At 52.3% G+C, this 16,985-nt stretch overlaps 8 protein-coding genes across 8 annotated transcripts; 5 read left to right on the top strand and 3 right to left on the bottom strand.

Moving 5' to 3' along the window:
• Positions 1-681: 681 nt before the first annotated feature.
• On the bottom strand, positions 682-1,715 carry LDX57_002448 (uncharacterized protein; the record flags this gene model as incomplete). The annotated part of the gene is made up of 1 exon (XM_046084099.1): positions 682-1,715. Exon 1 carries the CDS (start codon positions 1,684-1,686, stop codon positions 682-684), a length of 1,005 nt encoding a protein of 334 aa, XP_045940062.1. The 5' UTR covers positions 1,687-1,715.
• Positions 1,716-2,314: 599 nt separating this feature from the next.
• On the top strand, positions 2,315-4,064 carry hat1 (histone acetyltransferase catalytic subunit HAT1; the record flags this gene model as incomplete). Its single annotated transcript, XM_046084098.1, has 4 exons — positions 2,315-2,333; positions 2,412-2,687; positions 2,760-3,024; positions 3,089-4,064. 4 exons carry the CDS (start codon positions 2,315-2,317, stop codon positions 4,062-4,064), a joined length of 1,536 nt encoding a protein of 511 aa, XP_045940061.1.
• A 277-nt stretch (positions 4,065-4,341) lies between these two features.
• LDX57_002446 (uncharacterized protein) lies at positions 4,342-5,913 on the bottom strand (the record flags this gene model as incomplete). The annotated part of the gene is made up of 1 exon (XM_046084097.1): positions 4,342-5,913. The coding sequence occupies one exon, from the start codon at positions 5,911-5,913 to the stop codon at positions 4,342-4,344; it is 1,572 nt and encodes a 523-aa protein (XP_045940060.1).
• A 418-nt stretch (positions 5,914-6,331) lies between these two features.
• Positions 6,332-7,340, top strand: LSM4 (U6 snRNA-associated Sm-like protein LSm4). The gene is made up of 3 exons (XM_046084096.1): positions 6,332-6,655; positions 6,730-6,921; positions 6,989-7,340. The coding sequence occupies exons 1-3, from the start codon at positions 6,653-6,655 to the stop codon at positions 7,151-7,153; spliced, it is 360 nt and encodes a 119-aa protein (XP_045940059.1). The 5' UTR covers positions 6,332-6,652; the 3' UTR covers positions 7,154-7,340.
• A 192-nt stretch (positions 7,341-7,532) lies between these two features.
• Positions 7,533-9,628, top strand: LDX57_002444 (pentatricopeptide repeat protein; the record flags this gene model as incomplete). Its single annotated transcript, XM_046084095.1, has 2 exons — positions 7,533-8,120; positions 8,198-9,628. 2 exons carry the CDS (start codon positions 7,533-7,535, stop codon positions 9,626-9,628), a joined length of 2,019 nt encoding a protein of 672 aa, XP_045940058.1.
• Positions 9,629-10,713: 1,085 nt separating this feature from the next.
• LDX57_002443 (uncharacterized protein) lies at positions 10,714-11,136 on the top strand (the record flags this gene model as incomplete). Its single annotated transcript, XM_046084094.1, has 1 exon — positions 10,714-11,136. One exon carries the CDS (start codon positions 10,714-10,716, stop codon positions 11,134-11,136), a length of 423 nt encoding a protein of 140 aa, XP_045940057.1.
• A 795-nt stretch (positions 11,137-11,931) lies between these two features.
• TEP1 (putative phosphatidylinositol-3,4,5-trisphosphate 3-phosphatase) lies at positions 11,932-13,911 on the top strand (the record flags this gene model as incomplete). Its single annotated transcript, XM_046084093.1, has 3 exons — positions 11,932-11,934; positions 12,040-12,124; positions 12,230-13,911. The coding sequence occupies 3 exons, from the start codon at positions 11,932-11,934 to the stop codon at positions 13,909-13,911; spliced, it is 1,770 nt and encodes a 589-aa protein (XP_045940056.1).
• A 402-nt stretch (positions 13,912-14,313) lies between these two features.
• On the bottom strand, positions 14,314-16,752 carry LDX57_002441 (putative phospholipase A2 (PlaA); the record flags this gene model as incomplete). The annotated part of the gene is made up of 1 exon (XM_046084092.1): positions 14,314-16,752. One exon carries the CDS (start codon positions 16,750-16,752, stop codon positions 14,314-14,316), a length of 2,439 nt encoding a protein of 812 aa, XP_045940055.1.
• Positions 16,753-16,985: the final 233 nt, after the last annotated feature.

Genomic DNA, 16,985 nt, shown 5'->3' with positions numbered 1-16,985 from the left:
AATCATCATTCTGCCCTGTCAAAAGCTACGTTGTTAAGCCTCTACTAACCCCCTGTTGACTTTGATCGATGGAGAGAAGTTAGAGCCATCTCATGACTTGTCCAGAATTCGACACCGTCATTACAACCCATATAGTCAGCTGGGGCCTTCGAGGCTTAAGCATGCCAGAAGGCAATTTATCCCGCAGCCAGAATTGATATCAAATGAAGAAGAAACCAACGTTCGGAAGAGAACGAACTAATCCGTCTACTCCAGGAACGTACCCCTCAGCTTGAAGCAGCCAGCACAATAATACCATACGAATCTAGGTTCTCTTCCTATAATACATAGCCTTTGAAGATAACCAACCCACTATTTTCTGTACAAAAGGATTCTTTCGTAGAGTACAGAGTACAGTGTGGGGCGTGAATGGTTTTCCCGCAACGGACCGACGCCTTTAAATCGAGGTAGACGAGACCAGGAGAAAAGGAAATGAGATGAATTGAAGAACCACTAATTATTTTCACTATGATTCGATCTATTATCTCGACGTTGGATCGCCCAATGAATGCTTGTGTCGATGAATCGAAAAATATCCCGGTTGGTTTCTTATTGGTGACTTCAACATTTGGCTCTGCAGAGCATGAACGCAAGCATGACAGATGTCTATTCATTTAAGCATGTATATCGTTCGGAATATACTCACTGCTCAGTTTCAAGATGCCCATATTCTTTTGCCTGTACATTCACAAATTCCTTCAGCCTCGCCTCCTTCTCTAGGACCTGCCCATTGGTGAAAGTCCCATAAGCCTCGTTCACCTGAGATATCACTTTGTCTTTCCACAGAGTCTCTTCACTACTCCCCACCAAATTCACTCTTCCTTGTCCATCCCACACCTGTTGTATAGTCGGTTCGAGTTTGTCAAAAAAGGCCCCGATACCACCTTCTCCACCGCCCTGTTGGTAGCTTTCGAACACACCATTCCCCGCCCATCTCGGTCCTAGACTGGCCATTAGGATGGTGTCGAGATCCTTTGCATTCACCACGTCCTCCTGTACCAGATGGCATGCCTCCCTGAGAAGCGCGAATGCTAGTCGATTCCCAACAAACCCCGGGATCTCTTTCTTGATCACCACCGGTCGATGCTTCGACCCTGGCACGGAGAAATATGCACGGGCGAATTCCACCCGCTCTGTCGAGGTATCGGGAGAAGGCACGATCTCGAGGAGCGGCATGATGTGCGGCGGGTTGAAAGGATGCACCACCAACAAGCGTGTCTTGTCGGACATCTCACCTTGCTGAATCGAGGCCGCAATGCCGGATGTGCTCGTCCAGAAGTGTGCAGATGCCGGTGCTATGGACTCCACCTGTTTCCAGAGTGACTGTTTGAAAGCGACATTTTCTGGCCCCTGCTCCTGGACGATGGTTGCAGATGCGCAAGCGGATTCCAGCGAGGTGTGGATTTGTAGACGACCGGAGGTTAGCAGTGACGTGACCACCGATTCTGGAAATGCCGAGTCGGGCTCGGAGATATCAGAAGCCAAGTGGTGGCCCATGAAAACTGGGAGCGTTTTGCGCAAATATTGCTCGAAGTCTGGCCGAGTGTCGAAAACATCCACTGTGGTATTCTCGCGGGCCAGATGGAGTGCAACCATAGACACGCCGATGGTGCCGAGTCCAATGAGGGCAATTCGCTGGGGCTCCATATTGGCATGCTGTCGCGAGTATCAAGGCCAAAATATCAAGGCGTTGTTGTAGTTGGAGAACGACCGAGGTGAAGTTCCCCCGCATTTAGTTACTAGCTCCTCCTTCACTTCGGGTATGGCGCCCACGAAGTATATCCGGTCTGTTTGAAGCCCAGCCACACTGCAGTCATAACTGATGATTCCTTTATCTTTCAAGTACTCTAGTTTCCACGGGATTACTCCGTATTCATTCCGCATAGATGCATGTTACTTTGTTGCACTAGTAGGCTAGTAGGTGCACAGCACTCCTCGAATTCCGAGTCTCTGATGGTCAACAACCATAGGAAAAGAGTAAAGTTATTATAAGTGAATACTGAACTGAAGATGCACTCATAGTTTCTTCTTTTCTTCAAAGAAATTCCAACTCTATACGTACTGCGGAGTACTCAGTCTGGAGAATGACGTATCAGCGCAGCGGATCCCTAGGCGCAGGGACGCTAATCCCGAAGCGGTTATAACCTCCCAGCTCCCGCGCAACGCGATTTACGGACGGATCGTTCGACACGCGCCGGCATCCTCTATCTTCAACCAACTGTGCAATTCCACCCACCCTTTTCGAACCTCTCCATTTTCTGCCGTGGTCGCAAGAATGGCTAGTGAAGGCGACTGTAATTAATCATTTCTTTCATCCCATCCTCCCTGTCATTCGAGTTCCAGGCCAGCTGACATGAAACGGTTTTTCCTAGGGACCTGCGACGCCAACGATGCCGTTCACATCACCGTCGTTCAGCCGGGCGAAGAAAAGCCAAAGACACTCTCCAGCTTTCACCCGCAGTTTACGTATCCGATCTTTGGAGATGAAGAGCAAATTTTCGGCTACAGAGGCTTGATTATCCGTTTGCGATTCGCAGCCCATGACCTGCGCCCACACGTCTTTATCTCTTACGATGAGAAGTTCAAGACCGTGGGAGATGCCTCGGCGGTCGATCTTTTGAAGACACTCAAGCCCTGGCTACCTGAAGGTAAGCGTCTCATCCACGTCTCAGGTCTTTTTGATTTACCGGATCCTCATCTAACGTCAAATGTTTGACCAGAGGCCTTTATAAACCTCCCCGACTACGAGAAAGCGGTTCAAGAAGAGGCGGATGCGAAAGACTTCGTACCGCCGGGCAAGCTAGTGCGCAGCTATGTCACCGGGCAACGATCTTATGAGATCTGGGCGGGCTCTCTCGCTGACCCCAAGGTGCAACAACTGCTGGACCGAGCGCAGATCTTCGTTTCTTTGTTCATCGAAGCCGGTACTCCTCTGGCAACCGATGACCCTGAGTGGACTCTAGAAAGATGGACGGTTTATTTCATGTACGCGCGAACCCTTCGCCGCTGGTTCCACGATTGATTGTCGCGGGCTAAACTTGAGTTCTAGATACGAGAAGGTAACACCACCGACCCCGACGGCCTCGCAATACTCGCTGGTTGGATACGCGACGACCTATCGCTGGTGGCTCTACGAGAAAGATCAACTGCAAAAAGCAGCTACTCGGACCGAATCTTTCCCATTCCCAGAGATCAGACCTGCACAGCTTCCCGCCCGCTTGCGCATCGCTCAATTCCTGATTCTACCTCCCCACCAAGGCTCCGGACACGGCACCCATCTGTACACGACCATCCACACAGCCTGCACCGACGATCCGACAATCGTCGAGTTGACAGTCGAGGACCCCAACGAAGCCTTCGACGCTCTCCGCGACACCGCCGACTATCACATCTTGTACCCCGAATTTCTGAAACAGAAGGTAGACATCAACCCCGACCCCAACAGCGCATACTCCAAGAAGCAGCGTCCACGCCGCGTCCCGACCTCTGCTATCATCCCCACCAAACTCCTCAACGACATGCGCCTCACCTTCAAGATCGCCCCCACCCAATTCGCCCACATCTTGGAGATGTATCTCCTCGGCCAGATCCCCGCCAAGAACCGCCACGAAGGTGGCGCGAACATGGCCCGACTGCTGATCAAAAAGTCCAACGCCGAGGACCCCAACGAACGAAAATACTACTGGTGGCGCATGCTCGTGAAGCAGCGTCTCTTCAAGCGGTCGCGCGACATGCTCATCCAGTTAGACATGAGCGATCGGATCGAGAAGCTCGAAGAGACCGTCTCGAACGTAGAAGAGGGCTACGAGGTTCTGCTCAAGGCGTTCACCGAGCGCGAGGAGACTTTGAAGGCTAGACAAGACGAAATTGGTGATCTGGCCGGTCCGGAAACGACTATCGCTGTGGAGGAGGCGGGCGCCAGCAAAGACCAGCGTGCGAAGCGCAAGTTCACCGTGGAAGACGATGAGGATGAGGAAGATGAGGAGGATGTTAATGATTCGGCTACGAAGCGGACAAAGGTCTAACAGATATCTAGCGCTCTCTTCGTTCGTTGACGGTTTTCTATTTCTCTTTTCTTTTTTTTTTTTTTTTTTTTTTTTTGTTGTTTGACTTTCCCTATCTGTTTATACCGCGGTGCGATAACGGTTCTCTTGGTTTCTCTTTTTTCTCGTTTGCCTTCATTACCTAAAAGAAGCTTCTTATGTACCTCTAAACGTTCATGAATCAAAAAATTGGTTATTAATATATATAATGTACAAACCAGAATATCGCCAGAAAGAAAGAAATAATACAATAGCTCCATCATGCATGGTAGCTAGGAGGAGGGCCGGTCGTTTCCGAAACCTCTAGCGTATCAACCGTCACAGACGACGGCGTATCCAGAGTCAACAAACTGCTCGTGCCCGTTGAAAGCACCGTCGAAAGACCAGCTGTCGACGACGCGGCTGTGTGTGCAGTGGTAGGCCTGCCTTGTCTCCTCGTCCTTCCAAGAAGCTCCGCAATCTCATGGTCTGAGTTGGAGTGTGAGTCGATTTGAGAAGAAGAGCGCCGCTCGCGGTCTGGACCTCGCACAAGCTGCCCGACATACTCGAGCGCTTGTCGGAGGCCGCGGATTTCGGCTTGCATGACGCCCGGCTCGGATGAAAGATCGGACTCGGTGTCAGAAAACGGGGGTGGACCTGGCGGTTGTTCGATGGCTGGCATGTTATTGTTGTTGCTGTAGTCGGGTGGGGATGTGAGTTCTAGTGGTGTTTGGGCGGGTACAGGTGCGTGGGGATGGGAGTAGCCCTCCCACCACTGTCGCCATCGGAGTCTGTGGGCTGCGAATCCGTAGGCCCAGCGAGCGTGTCTCTCCTCGCGGCGCGCGGCCCTGTCTGCTCGACGGCGTCGGCAATACGTGGTGCTGCGACAGAGCTTGAGCCCAAAGACGAGCACGGTGCTTGCTAGCACGACTATCACACAGATGGTGAAGATGTTCTGGGCGCTATAGAAGTACTCGGTTTCGGTTGGAATGGCGTTCGAGGCTGCAGAAGTAGGGACAGTTGATGTTGCTGTAGCGTGAGGCGCCTTTTGAGGTTTGCTTGGCTGATTGGTTGGTGTTGGAGGTGACTTTGACTTGGAAGCCCCGTCGCATCCATCTTGCTGTGGACACTGCGAGCAATGGCTAGCAGGAAGTGCCGATGGAAAAGGTCCGAATCGATATCTGATCTGACGGATCAGGTCTGGAAATTTGGTCAATGATATCCTGAACCTGCATCCGAAACTCCTGCAATTCTTCCAGTTCGACAGAGTGCTAGGACAACCTTGCTGTAGCATCTCTCGGATCTGGTGCTCTTCGTCTTGGATTTGCAGCGCCAACTGTTGGTATCTTGTCTTTAGCTGTAGCAAATGGTCCCAGTGCCGTTCAATCGACTCATCTGGATGTTGTTCACTAGGTTGGTCCGCCATCTCCGCACTGTCCCAATGTTCGCCAAATGACACGCCGTCGGACAAATTCCATGGTGAATTATAGAGTCGGAGGATTTCCGGTCTCTGTAGCTGCTCGAAAGAAGCGGTAAAGCCAACTTTACCGTCGATAACGGCATCTCCTATGCGCTCGACTCGAACTGTCAGGTGTTGAATTGCATCCTCGAATGACCCTGCAGGCGGTTGAACGCATACGCTCTGCCAGTTGACGGTTAACGCAGAATCTCCGTAGAGTGGAGTTATTAGTCCAGATTCAGATCCCAAGCTGCCGTTCCAATTGTGGATCAGATCGTCGCTATTCAGAGAGATGCCCTGTCCATCACAGGCTACTGTTGCTACACCAATGTTTAACTCTAGAGCCTTTACACCGATTGTCAGAAGCGAGGACCAGCGCCATGTGAAAGGCATGCATTCTTACCAGTCTTGAATCATATTTATCCGATGATCCGGGGCATAAGGCCTGGACTCTCACGGTGGCATTTTGTTCATCTATGTGGGTATTTAGGCACGGGGATAAACATGTGCATTGCGTCAAAAGACGATGGACTAACTCTGATGGAACAGCATGTGAGGAGACATGTATTTACTAGCTGCCGACAAACTAGGACTCTGTGAAAAGACAGGCTCGAGGGCCCCAAAGAACAATGCTAATCTCGCTGGCCAGCGCATAGTAGTGGGGAGAACTACATGTATGCAATGATCGCACTTGATCACGATGAGATGCTGCAGTTCAATCCCACACCATGTAGTAAAGGGAAAAAAAAAGTGAATCTTTTCTTCTAGTCTGAAAGAAGAGAATCCCGTTGCAATGACTCGATTCTGGAGAGACAAGCAGTGAGAAGGAGCAAAGTAAGCCGCAGCCTTCGCAAGCATCCCATGGCCGACGGATCTCGGCGCTTCAATTTCTCCGAGGTTCCCCAAGTTGCGATCATCTCCGCTGGAAGTTGCGGAGCTTTTGCTGGTTATCACACTTAACACATTGAAGCAGGCAGGCTTATTCCTGAATCACTACTGGGCTGTTGACCACTGAATTTTTCAGCGCATTCATATCCAACCTCTCAGTCCTCTCAAGTGAGGTCGTCGTCCGTGTTTTCACCCCCACTTCCCACCAGGACTTCCAACTCATATCGAGCAATACACACCGAGGATGGTAGGATTAATCTTTTATCTGGCTCAATGAGAGTATAAAGAATTGGAAGCTAACCGAAATCACCCAATGAATAGCTCCCCCTTGGACTTTTGACGGCCGCGCAAGGCCATCCCATGCTTGTCGAACTCAAAAATGGCGAAACGCTGAACGGACACCTTGCCAATTGCGACAACTGGATGAACTTAATACTTAAGGAAGTTGTCCAGACCAGCCCCGAAGGTGATCGGTTTTTCAGACTCCCAGAAGTGTACATCCGAGGAAACAACGTATGACGGCAACCTACACCCCGGTCTTTGAGTCACCGCCGCGACATGCAATGCTAACGCCTCACAGATCAAATATCTACGGATCCCCGAAGAGATTGTGGAAATAGTGAAGGAGCAACAACTAAACCAGCCGCCGAACCGCGGTCGCGGTGGCCACCGGGGCGACAGAGGCGACAGGGGCGGCCGCGGTGGTCGCGGTCGTGGTCGGGGACGCGGCCGGGGCGGCAACTAGGACTGGATGACAACTTGTTAAATGAGAAAAGATGAAGATAGATACCCCGGGGGAGAACAAGCAGGTGGTTTTGCTAGGGAGATCCATTAGGCGGGTTAGTCGAGCATGGCCTTGGCGTATATGGCTCTGTATTTTCAATGGGAATTGTGCCATCTATGCTATTTTTAATTGGGAACACTTTTTTTTTTTTTTCTTTCGAATTGAAAGACCCAGCCCTTCCTCATAGTAAACACATAAAAGCCACTAGAAGGCCTCTTGCCTCAGCGTTTCCTTTGGTCAGCTGTACTTCGTGAGTTATATTGGTCACGTGATATCTGGGTCTTCCGGGAGAGGTTCGGAGCTAGAGAGCAGAAGTATTCCCTTTCTTCACGGCTTCGAAATGCCTCGGGGGACACTACTTCTAGATGGACTCTGGCACTGTCTCTGTCCATCTTTCAGTCTTGATACTTTTGCCCACACCGCATCTCCGATCATCAGAAAGACTCGTCGCCCCAGATTTGCGCTCGTCCCAGGAAATTCAACATCGGCTCCGGCATGGCGATGCTTAAGCAGCCTTACCGCAAACCACCAGGAACACAATGCAGAGAAGGAACGCAAACCGGAAGAGAATGAAAATGATATTTCACGATCTCGAAAACGAGCTTCTCGCCAGTCACGGCGACAGAACAACCGCGCCCCGGGATTGTCCCAGGTCCCCGATACACTCAAGAGAAAGCCGACGGCGAGGCTAGAAGCGCAACTGCAAGAATTAACGACCAAGCGCCCCAAGGTTGTAGGCGCAGTTCAGATTCTACGAGCGCTCATTAGAGACCGACATGTGCGTCCCGACACGCGGCATTACAAGGCGTTGATATTGGCCAATACAGATTCGGAGCGTGGTTCGCCCGAGAACGTTCGGGATCTGTTGTCGGAGATGGAGGAGAATAAGATAACTGCAGATTCCGGGACTTTGCATGCTGCCTTACAGGTACGAGTGATTCTATACTGTCGTTTTGGCGTGGGTTACAAAAGCGACTGGATGCTGACGGCAACCCTCATGGTTAGGTCCTTGCGGTTCACCCGGATTACGTATTGCGACAGGAAATCCTACACACTTTACGAGATCGATGGCTGCCCTTAAGCCCTACCGGCTGGCATTACGTGGTGGCTGGCCTTGTGCGGGAACACCAGTTTGAACTGGCCTTGGACCATCTTGAGAAGATGGAGGTCAAAGAGATCATGGTCGAGAACTGGCTATACAGTCTGTTCATATACTATCTGTGTGATTTTGAAGAGTTCGACGAGGTAGTACGGCTGATGCGTCTGCGAGCCAGCCGAGGCCATGACATGACGCCAGATTTGTGGCTATACGTGCTGGATGCGGCGAGCGCTGCTACTCACCATGAAGCCACCTTCTATGTATGGAGGCAAATGGTGGAACTGAGATATTTGAAGCCCTCACATGGGATCTGCAAAAATGTTATGACGACCGCATTGCATGCTGGGAATACGAAGCTTGCTACATCGGTGATCGAATTCCTTGTTGAAATCGACGTAGCGCCGGGCCTGGAGGACTACGAGAAACTGGCCGAAACCTACCTCAAGACCGGGGATCTGTGTGCAGGGTTCGAGGTTTGGTGTCAAATGCATGCAGAGGGAATTGCACTGGAGGAAAGTTCAACCGATGGCTTCCTCGACCACATGATCCAGACTAGAACTCATCCGCGCGATGCTTGGGCCATGCTCAAGCGGTTGAAAGAGCTGGGATACGAGATCCCCCTGCGTTGCGCCCTGGTGGTGATTCAAACGTGCGAGCGGGAGGCACTCGGTGACCCTTCCATAGTGGATGATGGAATTGCACTATATAAGGAGCTTTATGCGCTATGTCCGACCAAGGCCGACGCATCGATTTACAACTCCCTAATTGGGATGTGCCGGCGAGCGAAAGCCCCCGACGCTGGCATGTTTGTCGTTAACGAGATGGCATCTCTCGCAGTGGTACCTAACAGCATGACATTTCAGCATCTCATCGTTATTTGCTTGGATGCAGGCAATTTCAAATCCGCAATCATGTATTTCCAGGACATGCTGGATCGAGATTTCACTCCCGACGAGGAGGTGTGCGTGGAGATCCGAGAGCTCTGTTCCAGGTCCACCAGCGAGTATGCACTCCAATTGAGATATCACCCGCTTATCAGGGATGAAGTGATACAGCTACCGCGTCGTGACACAGGATCTTCCGAAGGATCCCCACCCTTGTTTAAGAAGATCTATTCATATCCACCGCCCGAGTATGCTAATCTTCCGCGACGCCAGATCAGGCGACCGATGACGCGGGAAGAACAGTATGCACAACGCCTTGCTGCGAATAAAGAAAGGCGAAAGCGGAAGAGACGGCGACTGGCCATCGAGAAGACTCGAGCCGAAGAAGGATGGGAGGACTATGAGCCCGGGGGGTTGATCCCCGAGACAGGTCCAGCGAGTAACCCACTGTAAATAAAGCCAATGAAGTTCTCTGTACAATAGTTTAATCAAAGCGATCCTCGAGAAGCACCAGATATTCTCCGTTTGTCACGATGGACCGACCATCGATCAGAATTCACAACGCTGGTCAGGAGCATTCCGAAGGATGGGCCGATCATTTCTGCTGATGGCGGGAAACCCAACATCTTCCAACTTCCAACTACCAACAACAACAGCAATAACAACCCGCCCGATCCATCTTCGACCAAGGCCACCGAGCCGTTCCATGGGATCGATCTCATCCCGGGCTCACTCTGAGACTCTGGACGCAACATCCAGGCGTTCTCAAACCTCCTGGTCCGTCCCGGGAACCCCGGGTTTGAGCAATCCCATGTTTGAGAGAGCGTGAGCCGGCCGAGTGGGTTCCACCAGGGGGAACTATGGTTCGAACCGTTCCAATAAGCAGCTCCAACCGCAATCCTGCTGCAGTACTATAAATAAACAAGCCCGCTAAAATTGTGATCGTCGCCAAGTCAAGTCGGAGAGGAGGGTGGCCCAAGTCCGAGGCTTGCACTTTCTGCATACTTCGTCCAGTGGCGCCGTACCTGCGTCCACGCAATTGAGATGATAGGTGAATGGCTGCATCGTGGGAATTGAACGCCGCATTGAGAACGAGGGCATTGATCGCTTCCCTACGAGATTGATGGCCCTGGTGTTGAATTACCAACATGGCCGGGACTCCCAATGGGGCAGTGAAAGAAAGTCAGCGAGGAATCCGAGATCGACAGAATGCACAACCCTTTGCGAGCATGGGGGTCGAAACTCTCCACTGCCATTCGGACTGACTTTATATCCGTCGTTTCGCCACAGGCACTGTCTTCTTGGTTTTGTTTGAGGTTTTGATGCTAAAAATTGCGGGATTTTAACTTGTCTCGAGGAGTCACTCTTAAGCTCGCTATTTAAACATACCCTCCATCCACCTTGGGAAACATCTCGCTTTCACTATCACCTTCTACTGTCAAATAATCTGATTACTCTCTTACTCACTCCTAATTCTTAATTCCTCCTCCATCTCATCCTCCTATTACTTCTTCTACCACCAACCAAACCTCGCCATCATGCAGCTCACTTCCATCCTCACCGTTGCCCTCTCCGCCGCCGGTCTCGCCTCGGCTGGTCCTCTCCGTCGTGCTCAGAGCCCAGCTCTCACCTGGCAGGTGTCTAACTTCACCTCGACCTGCGCCCAGCAAGAGTGTGTCTACAACTTCAACATCCACGGCGTCCAGACCGAGAACACCCCCGGCTTCACCACCACCTGCTCGTCGTCGGGCCAGAAGACCGGAAGTGACTACATTGCCTGTGCCAACGGCAACATCACGGCCCTTGTGACCCCCGAGTCTCACTCTCGCCGCACCGTGCAGGCCGAGCACTCCTGGCGCCAGGGTCTTACTGCTTCCTTCCACGCCCAGGGCGAGACCAATGTCACCGCGTCCGCCTCGAACTTCACCATCCCGGTGACTCGCGTGTTCGGCTCTGCTTAAATTCGGAAATCCGACGTGGCACGCGATGGGTGTGGATGTGTTGGATAACTATTCAATACCAGACACCATGAGACAACCAACAGCGAAGAACGTTGGTTTGAAAGACATAGATACCCGGAGGCGAGACGATGAAAGCGGGCACATATACCTGTATCATATTGAATGTGCTTGTGGGGATCAAAAGCTATACTATTTCCTTTATGTTATTATCCTTAATGTCTGGTCTAATAACGGAGCCAGTGGATGTGATGTTTTAATGACGATCTTTACTTTGTGACTATATATCCAATGACATATATTTTAGCTCCAGATGATTGACACGTATCCATGGAATAAAGTGATAGTGAGTAATTAGACTAAAGCGTACTAAAGGAATTGTTTGTTGTCGGTGATCTTGTCTTGTTTTCCCAGTCTTTGTTCGATGCGCATGCGGTGACATCATCCGCCCCCGTCAGCGCCTCCGAGCATCTCTTGACTTGCGACTCTTGACTCGGTCACGACTTCATCACTGGCGGTTGTTCTGCTTCAGAAATCCAGTTTTTCCCTTCTCTCCATGTCTGACTAGATTGTACACAATCCCCACCGATCGCTTGGCAGTCGCGTTCGTTTCTGACTGCATTCCACTCTCTTTGTAAGGGCTGCCCTACGAATGGTGAGTTTTGTCTTATTCTCTCCACCTTTTCTTTCACCCCTTTTCCATTTCCATCTCCTCTTCTACTTTCCTCCTCTTTCCCTCGGAAGTTGAACCTATTCAATAATAACCTGTTCCAGAGTGACCTGTCCATCTGACACCAAATGGTATGATGTCTTCTCTCTCCCCTCCCCCCTTGCAGACTGCTGCGTCCCACTTTAAAGTACCTGCCGAGACTGACGTGCTGCTTCTTGGCTTCTTAACCACTGTAGGCGTCGATCCTCCGGCAGATTGTAGCCGGGCCCAGGTTACAGCATCCAGAAGCGAATTTAGATCTCTGCTACGTCACAGATAACGGTGTGTTTTGGAAACGGAACCCTCGTTTTTCTCTCCGCGCGGTTCCCATGGCCGACGACACTTAAACTTATCGCTAACTTAGCCTACCCGTCGGTGATACCGCAGTTATCGCAACGTCCGGCCCGTCGTCCAATTATCCGCAGCGCGCATATCGAAACCCGCTCGATGAACTGGTGAATTTCCTCGACGCCAAACATGGTGAGAATTGGTGCATTTGGGAGTTTCGCGCCGAGGGCACGGGGTATCCCGATGAGGAGGTCTACGGGCGCATTCACCACTATCCGTTCCCGGATCATCATCCGCCGCCGTTTGCGCTTATTCCGGCCATGATGGGGAGTATGAAGAATTGGCTGCAGCGGTTGGATGAGCCGGAGAAAAGTTGGGGTCAGGATAAAGGGGCCGATGATGAGAAGAAAGGGAAGAGAGTGGTGGTGGTGCATTGCAAGGCGGGGAAAGGGCGCAGCGGTACCGTCGCTTGCAGCTATTTGATCAGCCAGGAGGGGTGGAAGATCGAGGATGCGTTGCAGCGTTTCACGGAGAGGCGCATGCGCGCGGGATTCGGGCATGGTGTGAGCATCCCAAGTCAGCTGCGCTGGGTGCGTTATGTGGATCGCTGGGCGAACCAGATGGATCGGAAGTACGTCGAGCGACCGGTGGAGATCCTCGAGGTGCATGTGTGGGGACTGAGAGATGGCGTCAAGGTCGCGGTGGAAGGCTACATTGACGAAGGCAAGAAGATCAAGAACTTCCATCTGTTCCACCGCAACGAACGCACCGTCGTCGACAACGGCAAGAAGACGGCGTCCGAGAAGGACGACGACAAGGCCAAGTCTGGCACCAACAGCGAACCTCAGTCAGCTGTCACAGAATCATCTGCCTGGTCGAGTCAGACAGCCCCGTCCTCGTCATCCGAAGATTCAAGCACATCCTCAAAACACACAAGAACGGTCATCTTCCGTCCCAGCAAACCGGTCATCGTCCCCACCAGCGATGTAAACATCGACTTCGAACGACGCAGCAAAGCCGCCTACACCGGCTGGGCCATGGTGACCTCGATCGCCCACGTCTGGTTCAACACGTACTTCGAAGGCGGCGACAAGGAAGACTCGGGCGTGTTCGAGATCGAATGGGACGCGATGGACGGAATCAAAGGCACCAGCAAGAAAGGCACGCGAGCACTCGACCGACTCAAGGTTGTCTGGCGCTACCCGACGCCCTCGCAGCTCGGCATCCCCAGACCGACCAAGGAAAGCACCTCCCCCATCTCCGGCCAAACGATCACGGAGCCCAAACCCGGCGAGACCGCGCCCGAAAGCAGCCCGGCTGACTGGCGCGGCCAAGAAACAGGCAAAGACAGCGCCCACACCATCCGCAACCAGGAAAACATCCCCGTCCACCTCGAGCCCGCCCGAGAGGGCGACCAGCCCAGGGGCGGAAGCGAGGGCGAAGGAGCAGAATCCCACTCCAACAACCAGTCCTACCTCTGGGCCATCACAGCCACCGCCGCCAGCGCGGCCACCACGGCCGCACACTCGATCCAAGAACTAGGCAAGGAACTCGGCCTGCGGCAGCAAACCGCCGAAAGCCAAGATGTCAGTCTTGCCGAAAGCGACGACAACTCGTCAGTGCTGGGCCGGCGTAAAGGCAAGTCCGCCGACAAGAAAGAGGACCAGGAGCCGTCCAAGGCAAAAGACGAGAATGGGGATTTCGAAGGAACGCAGCCATACTTTGCCAATGGCAAGGACAGTAATGGGAAAGACGCATCGTCTGGTAAGAAGGATGGATGATCCTAGATTCCCTCACGGAATAGATACATATATGCTATGGATGCTATGTTGATAAGGGTGTTTTTCTTCTTTACTTTCCAGGTCTGGGTCTTGGGAAAGGTGTAAGTAGGATTGTTCTGTATATACGATTATCAATCTTTTCGTTCCTATTGTTTCGGTTTGAGATGTGTGCATTGGGTTATAAGATAGATAGATACCTAAATTTAAGAGTATGATATGTTCCAGAACGCCTGAGAAGGAAAACGAGCTATGAAATATTGTACATGTTCACATGCGGCAAAGTAAGAGAAATCTTTGAACCCTCCAAATCAAACAATTGTAAAAGAAACAATGGATATCAAAAATAACAGTTTCATGTGTATATAAAAGCCTGTACGCCTGACTGGTTGACTTCTCATCTCATCACAGCGGAACAAACCCTTCCATCCTCCGTCGATCCTCCTCCTGTTCACGTTGCAACCGGTCCGATTTCTTGCGCTCATAAACCGCCCGCACCACGCGTTTCACCTGCTCCTCGCCTTGTGAGAAATTCGCCCTCGCAAGACCCACGACTGAGTCGATCTGCTCCGGTGTATACACGAAGTTCCACGTGGACAGGAAATCATCGACATCTGGATCGATGGAGTTCGGGCGCGGAGACAACGGATCAGCCGGGTCAGCGACCTTGGGAGAGTTGGCCGGACGACCGGGCATGCCGGACTTCGAGGACGCAGAGCTAGGAGGGGCATCTGGGGCGGCAGGGTTGGGAAGGAAAGGGAAGTAGACGACGGCGATGCCCGCGTCGGGGCGCATCAGATGAAAATCGGATTCCGAGTGGTCGGCGTGCTTGGGGTGGAAGAGACGTTTGGATGGAGGGGGCTCCTCGTCGGAGACTTTTTCTTGCATCGAGCCGACCCAGACGTTGCAGTAGCCTAGGTCGGTGTCGTGGGTTCCACCTGTTGTATTTGCGGTGTGACTGCAGTTGTTCTGGGCCTCTTCCATCTTCTTGTCCACAGCCTCTTGGGTCATGTTTTGGGCCTCGCGGAGGGATTTCTCCGTGTCCTTCAAAGAGGAGTCTGCTCGAGGCCAGCCGGCTCCTAGTGGCCAGCCTTTGACTCCTCGTTGTCGCGCGTAGCCGTCCACGACGGACAGCCAATTCTCTTGCTTGATATCGGCGGAAGCGTCGAAAGCAACGACGATGTCCACGTCTCTTCCCGGGCGAAGTAGTGGATATATGGGCAGGTTATTGCTCATCCCCGCGTCCATAAGCCGCAGATGCTGACTGTGAAAGATGGATTCAGGACAGCTCGGAGGCAGTTGTCCTTTCATTCCCATGACGAAATTCGGAATCGTAGCCGGGTCAATTGGGTGGACTCGGACAAGATCTTTAGTCTTCCCTTGTATCAGGGAATCAATTCCACCAAATCCAGTAATGCCTCTAACGACGGGGCGTATTTCTTTGTAGTAATGGGACAAGGTTGCGCAGAAAGCACTCCCCCATACGCCCATTAAACCAGGCACACGCAACTCTGGGATTGGATAATGACCTTCGGGAATTTCATTCCGGCCGCCGTTGAAGTGGCGCCCTAAAGCCCATGTCGGTATTCCAGCACCAAGTTCCTCGCAGAAGAATTCATAAGGCGTGAACTCGAACCACTGAAACCAGGCTTCGCTTCTGGACTCCTGCATGAGCTGTTCCGTCATGGGTTGCCTTTTGTGATGGGTCTCCTCATCACCGTCTATAATGGGGATTTCATGGCGCACAGCAGTGTAAATGGGAAGGGGATGGGCTCCGTTCAACAGATTTTGACTTTGATTCGATAGTTTCAAGTCACCATCCGAAACGCCGAGCTCTCCTTTAGGCACCAGTAGTCTTGCTGCTAATAGCAAACCATAGATGTCCACGAGGCCGAAATCCGCGCCGGGGTCACCTTTCAGTTTCTCAACCAGACCGCTCAGAAGATGCTTGTTGGTAGGAGCTGCCGTGAGTAAGTCGAGCGCCTTGGGCGGGAATGCAATATGCACGCCCAGTCGGTTCTTTAAATGGTCCACCAGTTTATTGAAGTTGCGTCCAGTGATTGATGAGTGATATAGTGTTTGGAGCCAGCAGCTGCCGCTGACTCCAGCCGTGTACGTTACACAATCCCAAAGGCCGGCTTCCTGAGCCGCGAGATACGAGCCTGTGCCGGCCACGAGAGCGCGTAGTCCTCCGCCCGAGCCACACATCGCAATGATCGGTACATCGTCGGGGTGAATTTCATCCTCGGGAAGGTTCAGGTAAGCTGCAAGGGCTTTCACAGCATGCTTTTGTCTTTTCTTCCGGAACGCCAGCTCTTCTTCACACAGTTTATTACTGACCCGGACCGTCGCCTCCCGCAGGATTTCAGGGTTAATGTAGGGGTCATGGGCCTCTTTCCAGATATCGTCCGCGAGAGAGCCAGGGGCCATTGAGAGCTCCCGCTGAAGTTTCTGTACTGTCACCGGAAGCAAGCGAGTCCAGTCGGGAACGATGTAGCTCTTGAGGTTGTCCAGTTCAATCCAATCGGCCGAGCCAACCGACTGCTTCACCCCGTCGAATTTATGGAGGATATTCGTCCAGATTGACCCTGGGTCACCTTCTGAAGTTGAGTTTTCGGATTCCGGGGCCAAGCTGCCTTTGCCCCAGCCGGGTGAAGGTTTTTTGTGGTCATTGTCTGCCCACCGCGCCGTGGATGTGGAAAAGAATGCAGTTTGCTCTGATCGGACGATAGAGTGTCGAGACGAAGCTCGCTCGCCCGTGGTATAGAGGACTCCACTACCCAGGGCAATTAATGCCGCGGGAGGGACAGTCCATCGCAGACTCAGGGCCGTTGCAGCACCCATATTGAGATGGGTCCTGCGCAGGAGAGGGCGCGACGAGGGCGACATGCAACCTTTAAAGCCATGACATGACGCTCCAGGGAAGAAGTGGGCCAGACCAGGGCCGTCCGGGCCCATTGCAGACGGATGACGTCGTGTCACGTGGGCCAGATGTATCGGGAGAATTGGCCGGCCCGAGGCAGCCTGTTTAGGCCTAGCGTTGCTTGCGGAGAGCCGGAGACATTCTGCCATCTGAT

This window comes from Aspergillus melleus (genome assembly GCF_016097325.1).
Source record: "Aspergillus melleus strain CBS 546.65 chromosome Unknown contig1, whole genome shotgun sequence".
NCBI lineage: Eukaryota > Fungi > Ascomycota > Eurotiomycetes > Eurotiales > Aspergillaceae > Aspergillus > Aspergillus melleus.
This window is presented reverse-complemented; position numbering and strand designations above follow the sequence as displayed.